This window comes from Cygnus atratus, chromosome 23 (genome assembly GCF_013377495.2).
Source record: "Cygnus atratus isolate AKBS03 ecotype Queensland, Australia chromosome 23, CAtr_DNAZoo_HiC_assembly, whole genome shotgun sequence".
Taxonomy (NCBI): Eukaryota; Metazoa; Chordata; class Aves; order Anseriformes; family Anatidae; genus Cygnus; species Cygnus atratus.
Genome location: NC_066384.1, coordinates 719,084 through 745,835, shown reverse-complemented (window position 1 = coordinate 745,835; position 26,752 = coordinate 719,084). Strand labels below are relative to the sequence as shown.

At 51.6% G+C, this 26,752-nt stretch overlaps 2 protein-coding genes and 3 non-coding genes across 6 annotated transcripts; all 5 read right to left on the bottom strand.

Moving 5' to 3' along the window:
• Window positions 1-146: 146 nt before the first annotated feature.
• PABPC4 (poly(A) binding protein cytoplasmic 4) lies at window positions 147-14,546 on the bottom strand. 2 transcript variants are annotated; one of them, XM_035561984.2, is made up of 16 exons: window positions 14,453-14,546; window positions 13,714-13,959; window positions 7,405-7,598; window positions 6,980-7,095; window positions 6,352-6,491; window positions 5,990-6,084; window positions 5,279-5,416; window positions 4,594-4,689; window positions 3,831-4,103; window positions 3,470-3,557; window positions 3,177-3,296; window positions 2,486-2,613; window positions 1,769-1,862; window positions 1,532-1,662; window positions 1,347-1,446; window positions 147-491 (listed from the first exon to the last, which is right to left on the bottom strand). In XM_035561984.2, exons 2-15 carry the CDS (start codon window positions 13,910-13,912, stop codon window positions 1,360-1,362), a joined length of 1,899 nt encoding a protein of 632 aa, XP_035417877.1. In that variant the 5' UTR covers window positions 13,913-13,959; window positions 14,453-14,546; the 3' UTR covers window positions 147-491; window positions 1,347-1,359. The 2 variants fall into 2 exon arrangements, with proteins under 2 accessions (XP_035417877.1, XP_035417879.1); XM_035561986.2 differs by lacking the exon at window positions 14,453-14,546 and adding an exon at window positions 12,266-12,390 and having other exon boundaries at window positions 13,714-13,814.
• On the bottom strand, window positions 2,915-3,048 carry LOC118255853 (small nucleolar RNA SNORA55). Its single transcript, XR_004781045.1, has one exon. It is a non-coding gene; the product is annotated as a small nucleolar RNA SNORA55 (small nucleolar RNA).
• LOC118255855 (small nucleolar RNA SNORA55) lies at window positions 4,201-4,329 on the bottom strand. The gene has a single exon (XR_004781047.1). It is a non-coding gene; the product is annotated as a small nucleolar RNA SNORA55 (small nucleolar RNA).
• LOC118255854 (small nucleolar RNA SNORA55) lies at window positions 4,841-4,973 on the bottom strand. Its single transcript, XR_004781046.1, has one exon. It is a non-coding gene; the product is annotated as a small nucleolar RNA SNORA55 (small nucleolar RNA).
• Window positions 14,547-17,515: 2,969 nt separating the features above from the next.
• Window positions 17,516-25,836, bottom strand: HEYL (hes related family bHLH transcription factor with YRPW motif like). The gene is made up of 5 exons (XM_035561983.1): window positions 25,638-25,836; window positions 22,442-22,508; window positions 21,952-22,035; window positions 21,451-21,532; window positions 17,516-19,969 (listed from the first exon to the last, which is right to left on the bottom strand). Exons 1-5 carry the CDS (start codon window positions 25,715-25,717, stop codon window positions 19,302-19,304), a joined length of 981 nt encoding a protein of 326 aa, XP_035417876.1. The 5' UTR covers window positions 25,718-25,836; the 3' UTR covers window positions 17,516-19,301.
• Window positions 25,837-26,752: the final 916 nt, after the last annotated feature.

Genomic DNA, 26,752 nt, shown 5'->3' with positions numbered 1-26,752 from the left:
TGAAAACAGCACTTGCCCCATTAACAAGCCAAGTAACTCAGATCATAATTTTAATGCATCCATTACATGACAACTGTCTTCTCATTTAATTTTATTAGTCTACATTATATTTATTAACCAAATCTAGGGAAAATATGACAACACGGTGAAAGTTTTTATTCCTTTATTGATAAGTGCTTTCCAGACTTTCCAAACTGGATTGTTCAGTTAAAACCAAAACCACAAAATACTTTCGATCAGAAATCTTCAGTGCCCGGGCTTAGAAAAGGCAAAGGATAACTGTTCTGACCACAAAGGAAAAGCTTGCAACTCCATTTCTGGTTTTGGAAATCTAGAGCTTTGGGGAACTGGCTTTTTAAATAAGATTTTAAAGATTAATTTACAAAACGCAATGTAACTATGATATGATGCATTGAGATCTGCAGGACGGTGAAGAATCTTCAAACATCTTGAGCTGATGTCTAGGAAGGGGCTATTTGGCTTCTTGCATCCTACAGGCCAAAGAAGACATTGTCTACACAAAGCACAGCTCATTCCAGACAAGCCATAAGGACTAATATAAATTTGCAAGGTCCAGAAGCTGGTAAGTCATAGATAATATCCATTTCTGATCATCCATTCATTAAGAAACTCACATTCTCTGGTAGAGAAGCCAGTCACCAGACCCACTGAGAAATTTACAGGTAAAAATATAAAAACCATCAACCATCACCATTTTGAGTTGTGACAGCTGACCACAACAGCTTCACAGAAAGTGCTTAAGATGTTCATAGCAACTCCAGACAAACCCACTGAGAAACACATCAGCAAAAGTAAGAGGTATTTTGAATAAAAACCTTATTCAAAAGTTAAACGAGCCAGCTCCAAACACAGGAGACAGCATTTGCTTGGACAGACCTGTGCAAGGAAGTGACATTCCTTACACTAGCACTTTATATACAGTATGCAGGTGATTGTCAGGATAAGGAATGGGCATTAACAGTCTACTTAGCCTTGAAGTCACTAGAAAATCTTGTCTCATTTCCTGGATTAGCAATTCACAAGCCTCATTTCAATACATTATCCTTCCATGACATGTCAACTGCTAGGAACGTTTCAGGGGCTTACGCAACATCTTTCTGATGCTTAATTAAAATGAGATTTCTGCAGAATACTCCTAAAGCTTCTACAGTAAGGATTCTGTTGCAAGAAGCTACATTAGTCTTTTTGAAGAATGGACTAAGATCAGACCAGTTCTGCACCCAGACCTACACAGGCCTCCCAGACCAGATGCATTTACTAACAATCATGCTTTATTTACCCTGATTCTGGAAGCTTTCAATTTAAGTGAGGACTGAGACACTCACCAGCCTTCCCGGTTTAAGAGGTAGCAGCAACCACACCCACCTTCTGGGCAGCTTCTTTCTTGGCTTGGTGAGCCTGCAACACTGCAACAGCCTCCTCCACCTGAGGGAGACAAGTTACCTTGTGAAACTTGTTTTGACCAAAGGGTCCCACCATCTGCCCCATCAAAGGCAACAGGCCAGCTTACCTTTGACCGGAGGGACTCTGGAGACTCTAGCATGTGCAGCAGCTCTGAGTTGTCAATCTCTAGCAGCATTCCTGTGATCTTCCCGGCAAGACTGGGGTGCATAGCCTGAATCAGAGGGAACAAACGTTCTCCTAGAAAAAAGGAGTTCAGACAGCAATTCAATTAAAAAGTTGCTGGTGAAACCCAAGGAGATTTCCCAAGTACAATGCAATCTGTAAGAACCAGAGTTTTACTTACCCAGCATCTGTTTCTGCTCCTGAGGAGGGGCAGCAGCCAGCATGGAGGCTGTTAGTGGTTCCTGTCCCTGAACGTGGACTGCGGGCTGAGGTGCCTGTAGAAGAGCAGACGCAAGGATTCAAAAATAGATGCTATGCTGATTGTTTTTTAGAAGGAGGGGCTGTATTATTTTGTCTCTAAATGTGAAACAATCTGTCAAGCTGACAGCAGACTTCATTTCACAAACAGAAAAGTTGCCCTTAGGTCTTAAACATGCTTCAAATTCTGATCTCAAGAATTCATATCACACATGAGCACTGTAAATATATTACAAAAACTTTACCAAACACGGAGAGACATCACAGTCAAGAAAAAAAACATCCGTGCCCACTTTCTGTACAATGCAGTGGAGTATGGGAAAGGCTAACTACCTTCAAAGCCAAATTCTCATTAAGGTATCAAAGTTAATAAAATGAAGGAGCAAAGCTGAGAAGCACAGAACCAAGAAAAATACCTTATAGCATATCTGAGTAAAAAGTGGTTTACTAGTATGAGACAGATAAATCAACTAAGTTGTCCCTGGCAAAGGTACAACTGCCAGGTTTTAAATTCCAACTTCTGTTGCCTGTCTGGGTTATACAAGTAGCTTGACATTTCTGTAAAAACACTTCAGTCGCATGTAAAATCTGTTGGCCTGCAGTTACTTCAGGGACTTCACGACATAGATCCTTGTGTTACCTGCAAAGGCTGTACGGCTGGGTGCGGGCTGCGGACACTTGAGGCGTATTTATAAGGAGGAACCGCTCTGGGAGCAGGGGCAGCTACAGGTGGACGAGGGGCTAAGTTCTGTGCTGCAGTGGCAACACCTGCAAAAAAAGAGAACAGGATTAGAAACACCCAGAGCAATATGCATCAAGCAAGTTGGGGTGCCTGCTATTAACTGCTGAATTCAAGCTCTGAACTGTACAGTCTAATTACACCACTTTAGAAACTGGCCTCCAAAATGCACTTGGATACTTCAGGAAAGGGCAATTCTCCCTAAAACTAGACCACAGATTCCACATCCTGCATTCAAGATATTTTCTAGTTATTCCTTAGAATAAGTGAATTTGGATGCTCTACTCTGAAAACAATATTCATAACCTGTGGAGCCTTATTTTAAGTGGCAAATGTTGCAGAGTTGTAGAGATGAACTCCAAGCAAGTGGAAAAGCAACCCATCTGGATTTCCTCTGCTGTGCTGTAGCACCAACTGTCCCCAGACCTGCACCGCACAGCAAGGAATAGGAAAGATTCAGGTGCTGTCTCTGCCCCTTGCTCCAGGTGGCCTTTGGTTATCCGTATCTGACAACCATTTCTGGAAGTAAAAGTCGAGTCTCAACAGCATCCCCCACAGCTGAGGGGACGAGCCGGGGAGGCAGACACCTTACCAACTCGCTGGGCAGCGGCAGGGAGGCCACGAGAGGCTGGGGCATTGCCGGCAGGGGCCAGATGGCGCAGTGCTGGCCGTGGTCCAGACTGGCGCATGGCATTTGGCATTCCCTGGAAGCCTAATGGAAGAAATATGGGGAAATCCTCAAAACAGAACTGACTTGCGAGTCAGGACAGTCAGCTACAGGAAGCAGGTGGGGGTTGTGCACAGAAAGGAAAGCATGCATTGTTCTTGTTGTGAAGTACAACCAAGAGGGTCATACAACCAAAGCACTGCTTCCAGCATGCTCACCTTGAGGTCGTCCTCCTTGCTGCCAGCGTGGGTTAGGTCTCATCTGCGTCATTTGGTTGGGTGCATAGTAAGTGGGTCTGCTCTGGGCCTGGAGGGAGACCACACAAGCTTAGAGTGCATAAGTGAACAACACACATTGTTTACAACGCGTTTCGGCAGTTGTTCCCAGGACTCACTCAATTCACATTAAGACGGCAGGCAGCTGGGAAGTCACCGAATTGACTCCACCGACTACACTCCTCATTAGGAGTTGCTTGCTTATATGCGTAAGAAAGGCTCAATGGGATGACTGCAGCTGAACCATCAAAGGTCCAAGTCAGGTTAAAGATTCTTAACACTGTACTAACTTAACTCAGCTTACCTGGGGCACAGCAGGCATGAAATACCCCCCAGCAGCAGGCTGGAACTGATTAATGATTGTGTTGGCAGGCAAGGCCCTCATCCCAGCAATGCGCTGCATGTACTGATTAGTTAGATGGGCCTTTCGCTCTTCTTTCCTTTGTGCAAGTGCAACATACAATGGCTTTGAACCCACAATTCGTCCATTCATCTCTGTCACAGCTTTTGTAGCTTCCTCTGGAGAGGAAAAGCAGACAAAGCCAAACCCTTTGCTCCGTCCATCTTCCAGCATCACCTGCAGTAAAGATCAATTGCTAGTGGAGTAACATTACCAAGAACAGCATAAGAATCTGTTTTTTCCATCCTAGAGAAACATCATATCTCAGGAAGGTAGGTGTTGCAGAGGTGTAGAGACAAGTACTCAATGAAAGATCACCTGTCTGGATTTACTCAGCTTTTCTGTAAGCACCAAGTGTCCCCAGGCCCACACTGAGCAGCAAGGAATGGGAAAGATCAGGTGCAGCCTCTAAACACAGGTAGGGAAATGCCATCTGATGCTTATCGGGGGTCACCTCAAATGAGCATGCTTGCCATCTCCCACCCCTTTCTTTTCAGGAGGGAATACAAGTTATCAGTAAAATCCCACTGTGACAAGGAAATCTGTGGATTTACTATTCCATATACTCTTCTGACTGCAGTGACCCAGGGATAAACAAACGGCCCTTCAATCCCACATCAGATAACAGTTCCTTCTTCAGCCTTAAAAATCCAAGAACTCCAAATACCTTGGCACTTGTTATTGATCCAAAAGGTGAGAACTCCTTCCTCAGTTTTTCATCATCTATAGTGTCGTCTAGGTTTTTAATGTACAGGTTAACTCCCTAGAAGGTAGAGAACAATAAGACACCTATAGTAATGAAGAGAATTTTGAGCACACTGACTGTTGGCATTCATCTGTTAAAGGCATCATTTGTTTAAAAACCTCTTAATTTAGTATAATGTTCCTTTCGCACCACCAAACCCAAGGGCAAAAAATGTTGCAAAGGTGTAGAGACAAGTCCCACTGCGGTGAAAGGGAGCCCGTCTGGATTTCCTCTGCTTTCCTGTTGCATCATGTGTCCCCAGTCCAGCACTATATTGCAAGGAGCAGGAAAGATTCAGATGCAACCTCTGACATGACAATATTGCCATAAATTAGAGACAACAGCACAGTCAGGCTGTCTCTTTCCATCCTTTGAGGTATCCCCACTGGAAAATGGGGGAGGCTGTGTGACTTCTCACATCCACCTGAACACTTCTACTGACAGGACTATGCACAGATGTCTCCTTCACCCCCCAAATACCAGAGTCACCTTTAAACTTTAACTCCCAGGATATTTTACAGGACAATGACTACTCTGTCAGTTCCTTTTCAGTCTGCCAGTAAATTGCAAACAGTGCTTAAATTCAGAAAAGAGACAGATTATTCACCTGGTACCGGCTGATTCTCTCTTGTTTTAGCTGTTCAAACTTCCGTTTCAGCTCTGCCTGGCGCTCAACCTTCTTCTGTGCTCGCCCTACAAACACCATTTTCCCATTGATATCCTTCCCATTCATTTCTTCTACTGCCTGGACAGAGGGTTCAAAGAAAACTGTCAACTGCTAAAACAAGACAGCAGCTGATCCTGTTAAGAACCTAGCTGCCCAAAGCTCACTTTGTATCTCCCTGCTTGTTAGCCAATAAACCGATCTTGCCATAGCACCTTTACATTGTTCCTGTGTAACACAGACTAATTAAAGATAAACTGAAGTTATCGGGAGAGACCATGCTGACAACCCCACCGTAAGTACTAGACTAACAACAGCAACTTGAGAATTTATCCCCACCCTTCTTGCAGTTAGGGCCAAATTTTAACAAGCATACTGCTTGGATAAGAACTCTCCAAGAACACCCACTCTTTAAACCCTCTATTGTAATATTTCTTCAACAATTACTGTTATACCACTGTATTCTGCATGCACCTAGTAAACCGAGAAATGCCACCTTATTCCTGAGTATCAAGGTATTAAGGTGCAGTTTCTAGTCTCCACATCCAGAAGATTACACCCAGGACAGAATTTTCTTTCAACAGGTTTCTGTGGTGAGGCAATTAAGCTCTTCTCTAAAGATACCCAAGCAGCATTAACAACAGTTGGTCATACCTTGTTAGCATCCTCATGCTTTTCAAAGCTTACAAAGCCAAAGCCTTTGGATTTTCCAGTGGGGTCTGTCATCACTTTAACACTCAGAGTCTTACCTGTTACCAAGGGACAGGGTTAGTAAAATATCACATAAGACTCTGTCTAGACTATTAAATTCCACATAATAGCCCTACCCTTCTTCTCTTATCTGCTAGCTAGCCTCTGCCTCCCATCCAGCATTTGACCCAACTACCACCCACATCTTAATTCTTATTCATCAGCCTCAAAGTGACCCAGGCAGAGCTATACAGACCGTAGCAGCACTGTTAAATGAGCATTGGTCATGAAATTCACAGCTTCATTAAAAGTGCTTCTGTATTTACCATATTTGCTGAAGAGCTCCTTTAGTCTTTCATCATCCATGTCATCCCCAAAGTTTTTAATATAAACATTGGTGAACTCCTTTGCCTTGGCTCCCAGCTCAGCCTCCCGCTCTTTGCGAGACTTGAATCTCCCAACAAATCTGTAGGAAATAATGAAAGTTACAATAAGCGACTTGTTTTCAGGAATGGAAAAGCAATCTGTGATTTGCAGTGAGGAAAAAAAAAAAATGAGTTTGTGGTAGGAGTTGGAAATGGGGAGAAGAAAGGGTGCCAGGAGAACAGAAGGACAACAGGCCACAGACCAACCAGAAAAATCACCTGTCCTATGGCAGAGAGAAGCAGCCTGTGATGCCCACCCAGCTCTGCAGTGGAGAGAGCACTGGCCACAGAAACCCACCCAGCCCACTAGCAGAGAGGTAGCAAGTCAAGGCTTGGTTAGGAGAACCCACCAGCCCTGTAATGGAGGGGGAGCAGGCCATGGCTTGGGCAGGGTCACTCACCAGCCCTGTAGTGGAGAGGTAGCAGGCCAAGGCTTGGGCCAGGAGAACCAGTGCCTTGTGTGTCCCTGTTAATACCGAGATGCATCACGGTTCATGCGATCGCTGCTGCTGCTGGCTGTGACACTCACACTTTGCGGTCGTTTAGCAGCATGCCGTTCATCTTCTCGATGGCTCTATCTGCAGCATCCTGGGTCTCAAAGTGCACAAATGCGTAGCCCTTAGAGCCATTCTCATCACACACCACCTAGACACGTGGAGGGAAACCAAACTCAGATCTGAGCACATACTTTCTCCTTTGTCATAGGACGTGATGCCAGCATGTGAAAACAGGTTACTGCCAAGGGTCAAAGCAAGCAAAACATCTGTGTTTCAGACTGGTGCATCTCATGACCGAGCCTGACATAACTTGAGCTATCCCTGATCCTTTGGTCAGCTCTGCCTTCCAGAGGCATCACTCCTCGCTTGGCTAAAGGTGTCCCTTCCGCTTCCTACACTGGATGTGTCTGAACATGTCACCAATACAGCAGAATTGGACAAAGTAACCACATCTCACCTTGCAGGACAAAATATTCCCAAACGCTGAGAATGTGTCATAAAGTGCCTTGTTATCAATGGATTTGTCCAGGTTCTTAATGAAGACATTCCCAACCCCTGACTTCCTCAAGGAGGGGTCCCTCTGAGACCACATGATGCGAATGGGTTTTCCTTTGATCACATCAAAATTCATGGTGTCTAGAGCACGCTCAGCTGCAAGAGAAGTCAAGAACAGGTTTCTCTGGATTGTTAAAGAATAAAGGTTTCCATCCTGTGGGAGATGGTTTTCTCTGAATTATAGTCAGCTCATGGAGACGTTTGGGGCCACCAATTCCAATGACTAGGGTTTGTTTCGTTTGTTTTTAACTTGATGTTTCAAGGGAGGGCTTTGCAACATGTACATAAAAATGTACAGTGACTATAACAGGCTTAATAAACTGTTCTGAACTGACATGACAGTAGTCTTTTAAGTCATGTAGAAATGAATGCCAAAATGCCTGGGCTTCATTCATTAGTTATATTCTTCATTATTATAAAGGTAAATGTATGCACCCAAAATAAGGAAAGGAAATACAGAAAACCCTGGGAAAAAAAGAAGCAGCAAAAATGACCAACTGGCTTGTTTGCTTTTCATGAGCTCATCTACCCATGCTTGTTTCTATTAAGAGAAAAGGATCATCTCTCTATCAGGTCAGGGACAGAAAATGCGCATGAACACATGGCTGGCTGGGAACAACATGAGTCAGCCCCTACAGTCTACATGGCCAAAAAATGATTCCCCATTTGCTCAATCTGAAAGTAAGAATGGACAAAACACTGTAAAAGAAGCCCACATAGCCTACATGATGAGTATGGAAGTGTACAGATAAATTCTAAAACCCCATTGCTGCCATTCTAACCCACACTGAACTGGCCCCCCTCCACAATTCTATTTCTGCTACCTACTGATATATTAAAAGGATCATTACGTACACTCATTAGGATCTTGTTCATAAAATTCAAATGCTTGGGACTCTTCTGTGCAAGGAAACACTCCCAGCATGGAGTGAGCAGAGAATGAAAGACTGTCAGTTCCCAGCATGAGGCAGGGAAAGAGAAGAATATGCATTAAAAATCCAGGAATATTAACAGGGCAGAACCCATTTTCCAAATTTGCTCGGCTCAGTTCTTCCATGCCACCTTCACCCTATGATACTTGCCAATTAGATTTCAGGAGCAACAAATTCCAGGAAAACACCAACTTCAACACCTGCTTTTGTGTGACAGTTTGCTAGTGCAAGCAGAGCAACTGTGCAGCGTTTCACAGAGCCACCAGCAGGAATCCCAATGGGTCACCGCCTGCAGGAGTCTCCTGCGCTCCCTACCCCAAGATCGGTTTGAACTACTGCGTGGAAGTTTTAGGAGTTTTTCACATGCTTCAAAAATATCTTTTTGGTGTTGCTTTTTAAGCTGAAGTGGTGCCACTGCTGTTTTCCCCAGCCCTTCACACACAACCCCAACTGGGAAACAAATTCTGCTGGGCCTCACTCCTGAAGTAGTCAGGCTTGCAAAAAAAAAAAAAAAGACAAATCATTTTAGGAATAAAACTATACTTGCTAGGACTCTACTAGCTCTATTAGCTAGTCAAAGGTATTCAATTCAATTAACTGCCATGCTGAAATGATTCCTCAGCTGCTACTCTGAATCAATGCGACCCTCCGGTTCTTTCCGCAGCCCACTCCCAGTAGGCACTTCAGCAGGCGACTTGGTCCGGCTTGTCAAATTTGGCAGTGTTTATTTATAGCACAGAGGTCCTCCAGAAGCATGCGTTGGCAAGGGCACAAACTAGTCGTAAATACCATTTGCAGCAGAAAGAGAGCTCCTGCTGAAAGGTGACAGGCAGATGAAGCAGTGGCAAGCAACCAGAGGGAACCGTTCTGCAGCAGGTACTGAGATATAGGCCAGTTATGAACTATACAGACTAGTTATGAACTATATAGACTAATTATGGACTTACTTCCACTTCTCTCAAGCTTCCTAAGCGCACACCAGCAGGCACTACTACGCCACTCTTTCAGTAGCTTGCAAGTACTCCATGGTATTATTACACTCTGCTTGAAACACACACATGCTTCTTGTGAGCAGTGCTGCAAGAAAGCCCTGGAGAGATTTCCTGATCTGAAGGAGGCCTGCCATACCCCCAGGTCGAAATGCAATCACATCACACCAGTACCTGAGAAAAGCCATGAAGGATCAGCAGAATGATGCAAGTGACTCAGACTAAACACACCCAGTTCACTTCCTTCATCTGAACAAACACCTTCTCATTTTCCTCTACTTAAGCAGCAAATCTTCACCCACTTCAGTTCCTGTATCTATTTCTCTCCCACAGGTTCCTGTCATCCTTCCAGCAGGCTCAACTGCAACTCACACAACATTGCACACACTTTTAACCCCTTTCAGACTCTTTCCATTCTTTCTTCAAGCACCTTTTGGACATGGAAAACAAACATACTATCACCCCTTGCAGTTTGCAGTTTGCCTTAGGCCTCAAAGCAATCATTCTCGCTTACAGGCTCCTCAAGAGCCAAGGCTGCTGTGGCTGAGCAGCGTAAAGCATAACCACACGCACACCAGGATTCACCCATCAGAAACTCTGCACAGGGAGTTTTATCCTGCAATGGCTCTTGCTTCTGTCACTAACTAAGAAAGACCTGACAACAAAAACAGGGCAACTTTAGCCACTTAAAACTAGCGAGGTTTTGCACAGAACAGACTTGATCCCCATTTCTTTTAACCCCTTGACCGCAGAGTTAGAACAAAATGCTGTCGGCAATGAAGCATGTACATAACCACTCTTCCCTTTTAACTGCACACCTGTATTCGTATTATCCAGGTCTTCCTTACGCTGTTCTCTCCTTGAAGGAAGAAGGGAGGCAACAAGTTTATCTACACTCTTCTACACCTTTCGTTTTTAGAGACAATACTCTAATCCCAGCTCTGGGTTCGTTCTTGACTTGGGAAACACGCTGTTTTCTCTGTACTTGCAGAACAGCTTATCTCTACAGCCACACTGAAGTTTCTCTGCTTCATTATCGGAGTTGTCATGTCGTAACTGTCAATGTTATGAAACCCTGGAATGCAATTAAATTGCACGAGGAACACACGAGAAAGGAATTTCAGCTTTTCTTGCAAATAAAACGAGTTTCTTTCCCTTTACAGTCAAAAAAATAAATATTAACAACCATGGCTGAGCCTGAACTACCCAGAACTTTGAAGCATTTCCTTCATCTGCCTATTGGAGTATGACAGAATCAGTACTCAGCATTCACTGGCTACTACACCACAGAACTGCAATCAAAGGCAGCAGAGCTCATTTTCACTAAAAATAACCTCTCTGCAGCAGACTACACCAGTTAGACAATGCATGTCCAAAGAGTAACCCCTTCCAGGGTAAAGTATCACTCCATTAGCCAAGAAAAACAAAGAAAAATGTCAGCTCTTAGCCAATTTGGATACAGGAGTTCTGGAAACACAGGATGTTCAGGATGTGACAGTGGTCCCACTTTACGGGGGAGTTCTGGCTGCTACCTGACTTTATGGCCACAGTTTGGTTTCTCTAGTCAGTAAAGGCAGTCCTATTTCCCACAAAAAGATTAAGATGTGGTAAATCCTCAGATTTACAAAACGCTTAAAAAACGCCAGTGAAATGCAAGCTACCATATCAACTCCTTTAATATCTACTACCATTTCAAACATACTAACAGCACGCCCACGAGAACTTCCCTAGAAGTTTCCAGTGCACAAATCTTCCTGATTACTTTTATATTTTATAGCAGGATATTTTACAGTAGCTTAACAATCACCCATAAATCAGAAGAGTTCCCTGCAGCGCTACAGAACACCGCCTATCTTTTTGTAGGCTGAGTAAAATGACATCCAAATGCATTTTTGCTCATGCATCCCTAGAAGAAAAATACAGATTCCTCCTATTCTCCGAGAGCCTTCACACAGACAGTACTGGATACTGCCACCGTGAAAACAAAAGCCAAAATTCCTGCATTTGACAATAAAGATTCATAAAATGCCTTGGGTTGGAAGGGACCTTAAAGATCATCTAGTTCCAACCCCCCTGCCATAGGCAGGGATGAGGTTGTAAAGATTATATTTTTCACAGCCAAGTCTTGGTTTCAGATAGACCTCAACACACCACCACCATGCTCACCTTCCCAACATGATCTGTTTATGTTCTGCTGCATTACGTTTAGTACAGCAACTGCCTTTTACTCATAACATGCTGTAGTTTGCCAGGCAAGTTCGGAGTTTTTCAGAAAAGATCACTTCACAAAGGCAGGAAAGTTTGTCTATTTCTCCTTCGCAATATTAACTCAAAGATTAGGTTTAAGTCACTTGACCTTGTAAGACCCACCAGTAACAGGACACCAGCTACTCTGTCAAAGTATCACTTGAAGTACTGGGACTTCCTAAAATGTCTGCTGCCTTACCAGGAGTCCAGAATGACACAACGTCCCTCCAAATTCCTGCCTATCTATTACCATTAAAGATTACTTTGAAATACACGGGAAGGCCAGCTGTCTTCATGTTTGTACGAGAACTTCTTCCTACTAAAGCAAGCATTTCTAACTAGCCACTCTTCCCTTTTAACATCGTACCTACACCTACATTATACAGGTCTTCTCTGCTTTAAGGAAGAGAAGAGAACTCTATACTCTTTCACACACACACAGCCTGATATTTCTGAGTTCCTTCATGGATCTCTTTTTGCCTCCTGTTAGTTTCTCCTCTTATCCTGGAAAAAAAAAAAAAAAGAGACATCATAGCCTAGACAAAGGCAGGTAAGCCTGGGTTACTGTACCCTTGCTTGCACAGCACAAACGTACCAAGCTTGTTTTATAAGAGGGAGCCGGAGCAGACAGGTTCACCTGAACAGGACAGAGGCATATGTACAGGCTCTCAGGTTCTTTCCTTCCTGCTGGGAAGTTTCAAGACAAATACAGAGCTTAACCTGCATAAAAGCAATTTAGAGAGTTCTATGAATGAGTTCTTATGCACTGGGTTGCAGACAGTTGTTTTTTGTTTTTAATCAGCCTGGCAAGAGAAAAGATCAGAAAAGCTCAGTCAAATCAGTCAGTATCCCAAAGAATGTGCAGAAGGCACTCTGAATCAGGGAAGAGGATGGAAGCGAGGATGGCACACAGTCACAACCAGATTACATAAAATCATACTCCATATTCCAGCCAAGAGCTCAATCCCACAGGCTCTACTTGCTTGCAGCAGCACAATTTTGTGACAAACCTGGTTTTCTACACATTATGAAGACTTTGATCCAAAGTCTATGTATTACCCTGCGTAACAGACTGCTAGCTGCTCTTTGCAGAACTGTAGAACAGGACGACCAGCTGGAACCTACAGGAGAGTTCACCTGCTGTTGAAGTCTGTGCTTTTATGAATTGATTCTGAATTAAAGGGAAGAGTGCACCTTATCTATCCGGTAGATGCCTATATATAGACACTGCTAAATCACAGCACGGAGCAGTAAACCTGCACCAGTCAACAAGCAAAGGCTCTAAAAATGAGGGCAGAAAATGCTGACCCACTTTTCTTCCAGAAAAGACGTGCTCCAAAATGACCTTTTCTGTCCCTTCTTTCACATTTCTGCTGCTATAGTGCTGGAATACCTACTTGAGCAGGTCCCAAATTAAAGTATTAAGAAAGAATCTGACCAGAGCAAACCAACATGGATTCTGTAGATGAGACAGAGGTTTTCACACACACTGCACAATGCATCTTCTTTCCCATTAATACAGGAATATCACTTCAGACTGGAAGACCCATCAGGGTGCTTGCACAAATACAGCAACACAGAGTCCATCAGATCTCTCCAGTATTAAGTCATAGTGGGTGGACAGCCAGAGGCTCAGTCAAACTGAACATCTGACCAGGGCTGATTACTTTCACGTTTTATTGCCAGGACTGACTGCATGAAGTCCCACGTAAATAGCCTAAACCTATACCAGAACACACAGGCACATGGTAGAGATTATCCTCTTATATGCACTGCAATAAACCCAAGTCTCAAAAGTTTAATTTCAGTAACAGAGAAACAGTTCTACTAACCAGAGATGTCACCGAGATGTGCATTTGCAAAGTATTTTGGAGACACCAAGCAATAAAAAATATTCGAACTCCCCAAGCACTAACTTATCCCATAACTGCAACACTGGTGAGAGCTACACGGCAGAACACACGAACAGCAGGGTGCGTTAATGGGGAAGAGTGAGGAAAAGTGAAGAAGGCGGCCGTGGCTGTGGCCCTACGTGTCACTTACCGTCGGCGGGCTGCTGGAAGTTGACGTAGGCGTACCCGAGGGAGCGGCGGGTGATCATGTCCCTGCAGACCCGGATGGAGAGCACGGGCCCGGCGGGGCTGAACTTCTCGTAGAGCATGGCCTCGGTGACATCGGGGTGCAGGTCGCCCACGTAAAGCGACGCCATCGGGTAGCTGCTGGCCGCCGCCGCTGCGTTCATCGTCCCCGCACGTGCTCCCGGCAGCCGTGGGGGTTATTCTGGGGTTTCTTTAAGTAAAGCTTTCGGTAAATATTTAAACGGGGTGGGGGGACAAATACAGAACCCAACTTAAAAGCCTCACTAAAGGGGTCCTGGAGGGGGGGGGGGAGCCAGGCCCCACACCGAGTCCCATCGGAGACGGGGCAGCCTCACGGAATGAGCCCCCGCTCCCCAGCCTGGAGAGCTGGTTCTATTGGGTTTGCTGGGGTTTTAAAATATATGTATATATATATATATTATACACATATTTTATATATATATATATAAACACCAACTGTTTCCCTAAGATATCTTTATAGGAACCAACCTCCTGCACTCGAACCGTCCCCGCTAGGCTCACGGACGTTGCACCACAGCGCAGGCCGGCTCCGCGTGGGGCAGCAGCCCCGGGGGGCACCGAGCCGGGACCGCGACCGGTCCCGGTCCCGGGCCGCAGCCGCGCTCGCCCCGCGCCCCCCCCCCGCACCCTCCCCGGTTGGCGCCGGGCCCGACCCCACTCACGCGCTGCGGCCCCGGCGAGCGAAAAGGCGGCGGCGGGCGGCGGGCGGCCCTTTATAGCCGCCGCCGCGGCGAGACGGGGCCCCGAGCGGCCGCCAGGGGGAGGCGGCGGCGGGCCCGGCCCGGAGGGAGCGACCCCCGCCGCCCGCTGCAGCGACGCCAGCGGGGGGGAGGACCGGGGCCTGCTCCGCCATTTTGGGGCATCCGCGTCTCACCGGCCCCATCCCCATCCCCGTTCCCATCCCCTCAGGGCGGCTCCATCCCACACGAGCCCCGCAGAGCAGGGCTGGCACCCTTTGAGGAGGAGGGAGAGCACAGGGGGCACCGGCAGAGCGAGGCGCCCCTCCTGAACAGTTTTCGGTCGCTGCTCCCAGCTGCGTTTTTTGAGGTGTCACCGGCAGCTGGAGTTGTTCCCACAGTGATCTGCCTCCTCCCGTTCGGAGCACAATTTTTCCTCGAATAAACGCGAGTTCCCCCGGCAGCCCCGGCACCGCGCCAGCTCTTGTCATGTGCTGGCCTGGAGCGGGACCAAGGGTCCTCAGCATCTCCCCTGGGAGCGAGCGGCCGGGCCCCCTTCCAGCTGGGACGAGAGGGGGATTCACCCCCCTCCACCGTCCCACAGCGCCCGGAGAGCCGCAGTTATCTGCTCCCAGCATCTTCAGCAGAGCGTGAGCACAGGGCAGCACAGGACCCAGTGATTCATCGGTGACCTTCGGGCACCAGCGCCATGCTGTTAGGAAGGGGCCTAAGGCAGTTTGCAGAGCCTGGTAGCTGATCTGCTGTGACTTCAGTTCTACATCACGTTGCCTTTAATTTGCTTTAAAAGCGGGATACGATTTTATCATAAAAGTGGGCTATGATATCTATCCCTTCATTACAGTGGAATAATTGAGAGTAGTACAATAAAAGGTAACAACAGCAAAGCAGCAGAAATAATCCCCATTTTGCAATATTTTCAGCCCAGATTATTTCTTCCTCCTGAGCTCATTGTCTCCCTCCCGACAGCTGCTGGCGTTGGGAGGCCACAGTGGCGCTGCAGCTCCTGGGCTGTGAGGCCACGGGCTGAGCCGGGCGTCCCACGGCTCCTGCCTTGACACATCAAGTCAAAACTCGACAGAGCTCAAAGAACGATTCCACAGAAATGCTCCCTTTGGCTGGAAGCAGCCGCTGTGGCTGTGCTGGGAGCTGTGTTTGTCAGAGCCGTGGTTACTGACATTCGTGACCCCTCGCGGGGCTCGGTGCAGACAGCCGCAGCCCCGCGTGCTCCTCGGCCCTTCTCAGGTCCTTCCCTCGGGCACTGCCCCAAACCACCTCGGGGACCCCTCGGTGCACGCCAGGGCTGCCGGAGATCCCCCAGGTTTGCCCTCTCAAGGCCTCCAGCGGTTCCTGGAGCAAAAGTTACAACTTTTAAAGCCTTCATCCCTCCAGCCTGCTCCCATCGACCACGCTGGTGTGATCCCACGGCCGTGCCGAGCCACCCTGCGGCCGTGTGGCTGAGCGGTGCCTCCGTCACCGGTGGTCATCACAGAAGACATTAAAAGACATCTTTTTTTTTTTTTTTTTTTTTTTTTTTTTCCAACAAGGATGGCGAGTTTTGAACCAGTCGCTGCCCCTGGCTTGGGATTTCTCCCAGCTTCGGGAAATTACCAGCAGAGGGCAGGCCGGGACCGCTCCGCAAGCCGAAAAACGCAGCCGCGCCGGGCGGGGAGCGCCTTTCCCCCGGCGGAGAACGAGAGCGGGGGCCGTGCTCGGGCAGGGCAGCCCCGGGAGCAGCCCACAAGGAGGCACCTGCCGCCGAGCCCCGGCCCCAGCACCAGCACCAGCCCCGGGAGCAGCGAGGGGCGCTCAGCACCCGCAGCCCCGGTGCTGAGCCCCGGTGCTGAGCGCCGAGCGCAGCCCACGCGTTCCCATAGGCCTCTTCACCGTGGTTTTTGCCTGAAGAATGAGGATGGAGAGAGCGCTCGGAGAGTTCGGGGATTTCCCCTACAGGGTAGATCAAAAGTTGCCCGGCTGTGTTACAGGAGACGTTCAGGCTAAGGAAAACCCTGGGAAAAAAGGCAAAGATGCGGTCCCGGGCTGCTGCTGTAATCACCACGTCGCTGTGGGGAGAAAACCCCACGGGCCTGAACCGATGCCCTCCCACCAGCTCCGGCTCCCGTTTGATCAGCAGAGATCAGGAAGTGGTTTTCTCACTGTCTCTGTTTTGTTTTACCACTGCAGCCCGCGGGGCTGGTTTGTATGCCTGCCTCCCACAGAGGGCAATTTGGTTCCTCTCCGGCTGAGGCCACACCAAAGCCCCGAGCTCCTGCCACCGCCTCCAGCCGGGTCGGGGCAGCCGGTGTCAATAGCCCCATTATTGCTCGGGAAGCCTCTGTCCGCTTCCAGACGGATGCTGCGTTACTCCATCGCAGCTGCAGTTGCTCCCTTCCAGCAATTCCCAGCGCAGCACTTAAGGCAGGGATTTATGGGCGGTTTTGAAAGGCATTTTGGAGCGAGAAGGAGTTATGGGAAAGGAAGTTGAATTCCCACCATTCCCCAGAAAATTCTCCCAGCATCTTTCTCGACCAGGATCGTTTACTGGGCCTTTCCTCAGAACAGAGGCGAGCTCTCAGCTGTGGCTTTGTCCAAAGCGCTTCCCAACAGCCAGAAGCAGCGGGGGTTATTCTGGTCCTGCCTGCAAAGGGTCAGGAGACAGAGGCCAGCCCTCGGAGTCTGGCTGCAAGGCTCTGCTGGACCCGTCTGGTTCCCTGGCATTTTTGTGGATGCTGGGAGCTAAATGAACTGATCTGCTCCCAGGCCACAGGTTGTTGCCAATCTCAGGGCAAGTGCTGCTGAGTACCCTGCTGATTTCAACTCGTGTAGTGGTTTGCAAAGTAAAAAGTCATGGGACCAGTCACAGTGAGTGGCAGCTATGAAGCAACCAGTGGGGCTGTTACTGTAAAGCTAAATCTTACCCTTTTTCAACCTTCTAGGGGAACAAAAGCTTACCTGCTGCAAGCTAGCGCTCATCCAGGCAGGCCCGCTTGGCAGGACAGCTGCACACCAACACTTTTCACAACGAGGATACGGGTTTGAAAGACTTTATTTGACACCTTTGCTGGGTGCCACAGCGTGTGAATCTAACAGCTCTGCACAGTGTGGAGCGAGGCCGGGCTACTTGCTGTGAGCTCTAGCGCGCCGGCCAGCCGCAGGAACAGCCGGGGCCCACGGGACCTCCACCGGCTCTGCTGAAGGGGAATGCTTGTTCCTGGCCGCGCTGGCACTTCGGGACAGGGTGAGGAGAAGTAGCGGAGGCATTTCTGTGTGTTAAGTGCGATGACATTTATCAAAACACCTGGGAGGGACTGACTTTCACAATAGCAGGTACACACATCGACATGCACGCGGCAGATACCATCTGCAGGAACGTAACCACCAGCTCGCCCGCGCGGTCTGACCAGCTGCGCCTTCGACCTGAGGCACGGGGAGTCTCTGCCATTCGAGAGAGTGCTTCTCCCTCCTTTTGTACCTCTTTGCGCTGACCTCCCCAGGCTTTTCCCTCTTCTTGTCACAGCGCTGCAGAGGCGGGTGAGACTCCTCGGGGTGGGCACTGTTCTGCATGCCTGTCCCAGCGAGCGAAGGCACAGAGCCAGGGCACGGGGCCGCTCAGGTCGGACAAGGAGGACAAGCATGGAGGTACCCCCCGACCACCATCGGGACCAGGGAGGCGGCACAGGAGCAGGGCAGCTCAAGAGCTTCATGTCTCTGTTCCTTCCTGCCCGAAGGAGAGGGGATGGGAGGACAGCCCGAGGAGCCGCGGCATTTGCTGCATCAGATGTCTTGGGGCACGAGACAAGGCGGAACAAAGCTCTCGGGAGCCAGACAAGTGCAGACCCAGGGCTTGCCGAGGTCTGCGCCGCAGCATCCAAGGGTTTTGGTCCTGGCCCGGGGAAAGGGGTGCGCAACGCGAGACCAAAACACAGTGCTGAAGAAAGAAAACAGACATTGTGGGAGGAGAGGGCGAGGATGTGGGGCTAAGAGAAAACGGGGGGGGAGGCACTTCAAAGGCAGGCAGGGTCGACCCGCTCCCCCCGCTGCAGTCTCATGCTCAGCAGGGGATGGAGGCAAGGCAGCTCCGGCAGGGAGAGCGGCAGAGGGAAGTGCTTTTCTTCTCACTTTGGCGTCAGAGCCTTACCCTGGATCGCAGGCGTCCCTTTGAAACCCTGCACCTTGCCTCTTCGCACCTGGGTGCGGAGTGAGGGATCCTGGAGCCCCATGCTGGCGGCACTCGGCCAGGCCCTGGGAACCAGCACTGCCTGGCCCCTGCCCCACACCGAGGGCACGCGAGCAGGAGCAGCTGGGAGGGCAGCGAGGAAACGGGGAGCTCAGCCGGCCCCGCGGGGTGCCAGCAGCGCCCGTCCCCCCGCACCAAAACCGGGTGCTGTGGCCGGGGACACGTCGTGGGGCAGCGGCACGAGCAGGGCTCCGTGGGAGCTCCCAGTTCCCGAGGAAGCGAGGCCGTGCTTCGAGGCTGGCTCTCTTCCAAAGGAGGGCAGTGCCCGGCTCCACAGAGGGGTTTGTGGGAGAAGGGATGGGGCCAGGGTCTGCGGTGCCCCCTCCATCGCAGCCGGGAGCACAGCCACATGCAGACAAGTGCGTGGGAGCAGATGGGATTTACGTTTGTGTGCGCTGTGAGTGAGAGGACGAGCAGTGGCGAGGAAGGCGGTGCGAGGAGGGAGGCAGGGGAGAGTAAAGAGAATTTTCTTTATGGGTCCTTGGCTTCTGCAAAGCAGGAGATGCCTTGTCAGCTGGGTTTGTTCTCAGGTCTGCGGGCAGTGAGTGCCGAAGAATTCCCGTCTCCGAAGCAGGGGGGTCAGAAAGCCCCGATCTCCGTCGCCCAGGAGCGGCAGATCCTGGATGCCCCCACCCTGATCCCGGGTCCCTGCACGGTGGCGCCCAAGGCCCCAGGCGCTGCAAAAGCCGGCGGAACGGGGACGCCGGCGGAGGCTGGTGAGAAGAGGAAGGTGGCGATCTGGCTGCCCTTGGACGAGCCCTCTCTCAGCACACCCGTCGGCGACGGCATCCTGGGCACGGCCGCTACGGCTGCGGAGGAGCCAGTGCCGCGGCCCCTGCGGCTGGAAGAGGCCATCCTGCCGGCCAGGAAGCTCCGGCGGGACGGCAGCATGTCGCCGGGGACGCGGCGAAGGGGAGCCGGCCTGACGGCAGGGCTCGGGTAAGCCAGGGAGGACGCAGTCACTACAAGCGGAGCGGGAGCGGCCTCCCGCCGGGGGACCTGCACGGGGCCGGCGGCGCCGTGGAGGAAGGACCAGGGCCACGTCTGGATGGGCAGCAGGGAGGTGGCCACCGGCGACGGCTCCATTTCAGCCACGTAATTATTCAGGTGGGAGAGGAGTCGCAGCCGGATGGGGTCGGCAGTGTTTTGTCCCTCGAGGATGCCCAGGTACCTGACGACTTCAGTGAGGCACTCGCGGAAGCCGATGCTCCTGTAATCGACAGCCAGAGCTCGAGCGTCTAAGAAGCCTGCAGGGAGAGGACACGGGTGACAGTAAGTCCAAGCAGTGTGCAGGAATGTGCCTTGGTTTCACTACCCTCTCTAATGCACTGTGTATTTCACTTGAGGCACTTTGCTGCCGGGTGATATTACTGAAGCAGATAGCCAAGTGGGTGTCCAAAAGGACTGGACGTTTGCATGCGTGAGAACAGCATCCGTGGTTATCTCGTCGGGGTAAAACTGCCAGGGTCATGAAGCCTCTTACTCCAGCACGTGAGATGAGTAAGAGGTTTCATTAGCCATGCTCAGGAAGGAAGAATTTTTTTCTTTTGGGCTCTGTCAGTTATTGCTGCTGGAAACATGCCCGCGGGCTGGATGTGTGCTGGGTGCCTCTGTCAGAGGGCCCCCCTGGGCCTGGCACAGCCGTGGACGTGTGCCTCCTCGCGCACAACTCAGCACCACTTTCCTCTACCTGGGTCCCAGTCTTGGACTCAGTTCTTTGCGCTTCATTTAAACTGATGTCCAGCTGCAGGACACAGGACAGCAACAGGACCAGGACTACCGAGATAAAGCTCCAAGCCACAAAAATAAAAAAAAAATTAAAAAGATAAAATGCAAACAACAGCCGATTTTTAGGCTTCTGCTCCCTACTTGTAGCTTCATGAGGCGGTAAGCAATAAAGCAGAGAATGTCACAGCACAGCGAAGCGCTGGACCACTTTGCTTGACGGGGTCTCTCGGGACAATACGGCCCTTTGTTGCAGTGCAGTCAAACTGAATATCTAAACAAATGTTCCAGACCAAGTTACTGCTCTGAACCAAAGCCTGGATGCCAGCAATGTCTCTGGCAAGCCAAAAGTGGGTGGTAAGCAAGCCAGAGGCTTCTTTACTGGAGCTGTGATCTCCATCCTGTTAACTGGAACAGGACAGAGGGGCTGCACAGAGGTCTCGGTACAAATGAGACCTTTGTTGAATTTTGCACAGGCTCCCTCTCTCTTCTTGTAACAACCAAGAGACAAAAAAAAAAAAAAAAAGAACCGAAAGGGACAGAAAGGGAAAAAAGCCTTGTTTATTTGCAGAGTCCCCACGCAGAATTCAGCCCCTGCAGGAAATGTATCCCAAGGAGGAGGCACAGACTTTAATACAGTTTTTTTGGAAGCAGGCTCTGTTTCTGGGGAGGACTTAAACGTGTCTCTGTCCGGGCAACTCTTAGTGGGGTGAGCAACAACGGCAGCAGCACCGTCCCCGGGAGTCTGTGGGGTGCACCATCTGCCAAAGCGTGCCTGTGGGATGCTGACCCACATCTTCCAGACAAGAAAAACAGCAGGGCGGGAAGCGTTCATCTGCCCCCCAGGAGAAATATCTCCCTCGGGAAGGAGGCAAGGCTGCATTTGTTCTGGTGCTGGCTGGTGCCAGCAAGACACAGCAGCACCAAGACATTCCTTGCTGTTGGGGAATTTCCCGGGATGTCACCTTCACCTCCCCTACACACTTGTAGGAGCAGTTCTTACCCGTTCCTCCAGTGGCATGAAGCATTTTTAAGTGATCTACTGTCATTTGTAGAATTTCTGCCTTCTCCAGCTTGGAAGAGCCCTGTGTGTTGGGGAAAAAGAAACGAGCAGTTCTTCATTTTGTGGTCAGGGCTCCATGCCTCTCACAAGCTGGGTTTTGCCCAGCGTCTTCCTCCCCAGCACCTTCCTGAAGCCCCGGAGCGCTCAGACGCCCAGATCTGGGCAGTGGCTCAGGTTTTTTAATCAAGTGAGGAGAAAATGGAGTTCCTTCCCATGATCACCCAATGCAAATCAAAAATCCCCATTTCTGTGCCTCTTCATAGCTGTGAAACGCTGCCTGGATTGAGTTTATCCTCCCTAGAGCTCCTGAATATCATTACTACATTTGTTAATACTGCTCTACCACCCAGTTCCACCACCTGCTCACTCCCTGAAGGGAGGATGACAAGGGAAACGCAGCAGTGCTCCGAGGGCCCTGCCCTCGCACGGCTCGGCACACACCTGCTTCTCGAAGGCGGTGGGCACCAGGCGCCGCAGCTCCGACAGGCTGCTGTTGATGCGGTCGCGGCGCCGCTTCTCGATGATCTGCGGGAGATTTCCAAGCAGGGAGAGGAAACCGCGGTCACTCAGGGCACATCGCACAGGTCTAAGCGCGCGCTAGGAGCTACAGCGGGTTGAGGGAGGCACCTTGTGGAGGGCCACGTAAGTAAATGTGCCGGGTGGAAAAGCCGGGCAAAGCCTTGGCTGGCTGGTGCGGTAGCACCGGGTGAAACCTCCCTCCTTCCTCAGCGCCTGCGGGTTCCCTGCGGAGGTCTGGCCTCAAAGCTGAGGGGGAGCGTCCCGCAGGGGTCGGCGCAGAGCTCTGCAGCCTCGCCACGTCCCCAGGGCGAGGACGAGGACACGAGGACGTGCCAGCAGCGCCGCGCACCGAGCCGAGCCCGCGCCGGGGAGGCGCAGTGCAGCCACCCCGGCCCTGGTGAACGGGACTCACCCCTCTGCGCTTCTTCCTGGCCTGTATCTGAGACGTCGTAGTGGGAGACACGGACCTGGACACATGGCTGCGAAGGAAGAAGAGGGAAGAGTTCCTTGCGCTAGCTGGAGAGAAACCTTGGTTGCACATATGCTTTACACACTTTTGCCATCTGCAGTTTTCCCCCCGGAATAATGTTTTCTGTGGTTCCCATCTCATTTTTACCCACAACACAGAGCTCAGGAATTAAGGACAGGGAGCCAAGCACAGTTCGAATCCCACTCTCCCCCCTGGGAGTCTCCCCCCAGCCCGGGACCGATTTCTGCACCAGACTGCCCATCTGCTACCAGGCACACATCTCCTTCAACCTCAGCCCGTGCCGGTGTCTCTGAGAGGCTGGAAAAGCAGCGATCCCAGCCCCGGAGTCACGGCCTCTTGTCTCCACGCGCAAACCTCCCGGCCTCGTGTCTGAGCCTGCCCTGTCTGCAGGGCTCCGCGTCTCAGAGCCACGATAGCGTGAGCAGGCACCTGAGCTCCCACCCAGGCAGCAGCCGGGGGCTGCTCGGGGCGAGGCTCGCGGCGGCGCTGATGTGGTTTCTGAGGGCTTCCCGGGGAGCAGGTTCACACTGCCCCGGTCCTGGGGTGGGCTGCGGCGTCCCAACGGCACGGACGCCCCAAGGCAGAGGGAAAGGAGCCCGGCGGCAGCGGGGGGAAGCCAGCAGGAGGTGACGGGACAGAGACCTGGCCCGTGGCCACGGGGACTGGCTCTGGCTCAGGGGCAGGCTACAAAGGGCCCCACAAACCGTCCCGCGCCTGCTGGGTGCTGGTGAGGCTGAAGCCACCAAGGGTCACCAAGAGAGCCCCGTGCAGGGACGCCAAGGGACGGCCAGGCGACAGCCCACAGCCCCGACCCGACGTACAGGGCTGGGAAGGGACGCTCGGGTTCACCCCGCCAAGTCCGAGTAGCTTTCGGTTTGTGAAGCATTTTAACCGCAGTCTGCTAAGGATGTTTCTGCAGAGACAGTGCTGCTTGCACAGCAAGCCAAGAACTAGACCGAACTCAGCCCATTAAAAATACATTTTGTTGGGCCCAAGCGAGGTGCTTTCAGAAGTGGTTTTGCACCATCAGACCAAGCAACACGCTCTGCACCCTGCTCCGCTCATCTCCGTGCATCTCCCCGTTCCAACGTCTGCTGGGTGGGCTTTCTCTGGGCAGAGGTGCTGGCTGGCTTCGCAAGCACCAACACGCGCTGCCCGTGCACATAAAGGCACACACGATGAGCACGTACGAGGCGGGAATGGGCCCTGCACAGACGCTGCAACACGTGCAGGGGGTACTGAATTTGCCCGGCAGCGCAGGAATGCAGAGCGTGCACTCAAGGAGTCCGCAGCAGTGAATTTTGAAACCCCCTTTGCAGAGCTGTCCGAACGTGTTGCTCATTGTGAACTGCAGTTCCAGATGTGGAATTAGCAGACCTCACTTACTGTGAAATATATTTTTAAAATATGTTTGACTGACAGATGTGAACCAGAGAAGATACCGTAACTAAGCTCTCTGATGGTTAAAACTTCTGCCTTGCTCCTTGTTTGGTTTTGTAATTTACAGCACTGTTCTTTTGACTGCTTATAAGAAACGAAAAGAAAAGAAAAGAAAAGAAAAGAAAAGAAAAGAAAAGAAAAGAAAAGAAAAGAAAAGAAAAGAAAAGAAAAGAAAAGAAAAGAAAAGAAAAGAAAAGAAAAGAAAAGAAAAGAAAAGAAAAGAAAAGAAAAGAAAAGAAAAGAAAAGAAAAGAAAAGAAAAGAAAAGAAAAGAAAAGAAAAGAAAAGAAAAGAAAAGAAAAGAAAAGAAAAGAAAAGAAAAGAAAAGAAAAGAAAAGAAAAGAAAAGAAAAGAAAAAGAAAAAGAAAAAGAAAAAGAAAAAGAAAAAGAAAAGAAAAAGAAAAGAAAAAGAAAAAGAAAAGACACAACCCAAGCAGTATCTTGCACTTCTGCAGTGACCCCGGAGCCTAAACTCGCTGCACGCACAGTGAACCATGGCTCACACCCGCAGTGACTCATCCCCGTTTTACGGGGAACTGGTTTGCCCAAACCACACAAGCGATCGGAGATGGAGCTGGGAGCCCCATCCAGACGCCGACTCCCTCCCTCGGCCCTAATCGCCAGACCTCCCTCCCCACCTGGAAGTGTTTCATTTTGCCTGATCCTCGCGTCCCACGCAGGGCTGCATCGCTTTGCGCGCAGCCCCAGCAGGGCAGGAGTGGTTCTTTCTGCCATGTGTTTGCGTGACATGAGCCACAATGCAAACGTATACAAATACCACCACATTGCAGCACTGCCTGCTTCTAAGGCTGACTTGAGAAGATGAACAGATGAGCAGCAACAGAGAGAGATCAAAAATTCACTGTTACTGCTCACTGAAATAAAACATTACAACAATTCCTCTGTTTTGCCCATCGGGGTACTACAGACTCAGGGTGCCGCAGCGATGCGAAGCGATGCGATGTATTTCATGCGCACCAGGAAGGCAGGTTAAATATTGATGCACTTGGAAACCGTGCGAGGGGTCGGTGAACTCGCGCAGGGTACGGGTGTCAGGCGCGCCCGGCTCTGCCTGGGATCGTATCGGTACGAATGAGTTCGGTCCCTTGAGAACCTAGGCTTGGCACCGGGCAGGGCGACTCCTCTGCCAGGGACAGCGGGCAGCAAAGGGGAATTAATTTATCCGGAGCCTTGCTGGACACGGCAGGGGGCACTTGGCTACTGAAACAAGAGTTCAGAAGCAACTGAATTTTGGACGGGGACAAGTGACCGAGCCCTTCCTTCGTCCCGGCCAGGGATGGGGGGCGGCAGCGCCGGTGCCCGCGGGGAGCCCCGCTCAAGGGGCGAGGGGAACCGGGCACCCCCGGCGAAGGGGCGCCAGGAACCGGGCACCCCCCCCGGCCCCGTCCAGCGGCCCCGAGCCGCAGCCGGCGCGTTAGGACGGCACCAGCCGGGGAAGGGCACCCAGCGCGAAGCCGCCCCCGCTGCCTCCACGTCCCCCGGGCGCCTTCGGGTCCCCGGGCGGCGCTGGGGGCCCGGCCCAGCCGGGGGCTCCCCCCGCCGGGCGGCAGCGGCGTCTCTGCGGGCGCCCCCCGGCCGAGCCCGAGCCCCAGCCCCGGTGGCTCGACGCCCCCCGGTCCCCCCGGCCGAGCCCCGCCGCCCCCCGGGGCAGCCCCCACCTGTACTCCTCCTCCTTGCCCACGTCGATGGTGCCGTCCGACTCCGTGTCCGAGGAGCTCTCCTCGCACAGCCGCTTCATCCTGGCCCGGCGGCCCCGAGGGGCTGGGGGTGGCGGCGGGGGCTCGGCTCGGCTCTGCCCGGCCCGGCTCTGCTCCGCTCGGCGGCCCCACGCGTGTCCCGGAGCCCGCGTGGCAGCGCCGTCCCGGTGCGGGCTGCGCCGAGCGGCTCCCCCGGTGCGTGCCGGGCTCGGGGCGGCTCCTCCCCTGCGCTCTGCCTCTCACACCCCCGGCTCTGCCTCGCTCTGCTGCCGGCACGTCCCCAGCCTCCCGGTTAATGGGTTAATGAGACATCTCCCAGGAGTGACGGATTACGCGGCCGCGCCGGCGCTCCCAGGTTCCCAGGCCCCCCCGCCCCCCCGCTCGCTGCTCGCCCTCCGGAGCCTTCCTGTAAAAGGCCCGGGCTGTGTGAACCGCCCCGTGGCCCCCTCTGCCCGCCGCCCCCCTCCCCACGGCCCCCCTTCCACCCGCCGCACATTGGCCTCAGCCCCAGTTTAAAGGGACCAGTGACCTCACTGGCAACAGAAAACCGTGGGAAAGAGATGGGACTGATAAAGCCCGGAGTTGTTTCAGGGAAAAATCAACATCCAGCCCCACACGCACACACATGTCTGCCCGGCTCTGCGCGGCGCAGCCGCTCCGGGAGCCTCATGATTCAGATGGAAACCAGCTCACTGGGAGCGCGGAGCTGTCTGAGGACGCCGCTCAAAGGGCCCTCGCCTGGGATTAATCACGGGCAGCGGCCGAGGCCCGGGAGGGCAGCGGTGGCACCGCGCTCGGAGGCGTCGGGACGAGCCGGGCGCCCCGGCACTGCTCCATGGTGGCCCCCGGAGAGGTCCTGCCGGGAGCTCGGCCCCCTGCCACGCTCCCGCAGCCTTGGAGCATCTTCAAGTGCTCGTGGCACTGCCAGGGCATCTGAGACCTACCCTGTAAGACAAACCGACCAAAGCCCAACTTTAGGTTTTATGATGCTAGGATGGTTTCTGTCTCGTTCCACAATGCGGGAAACTTTGACCCGCAGCCCGGCACCTAGAGAGCATCCCGCTTTCCCTGAGCTT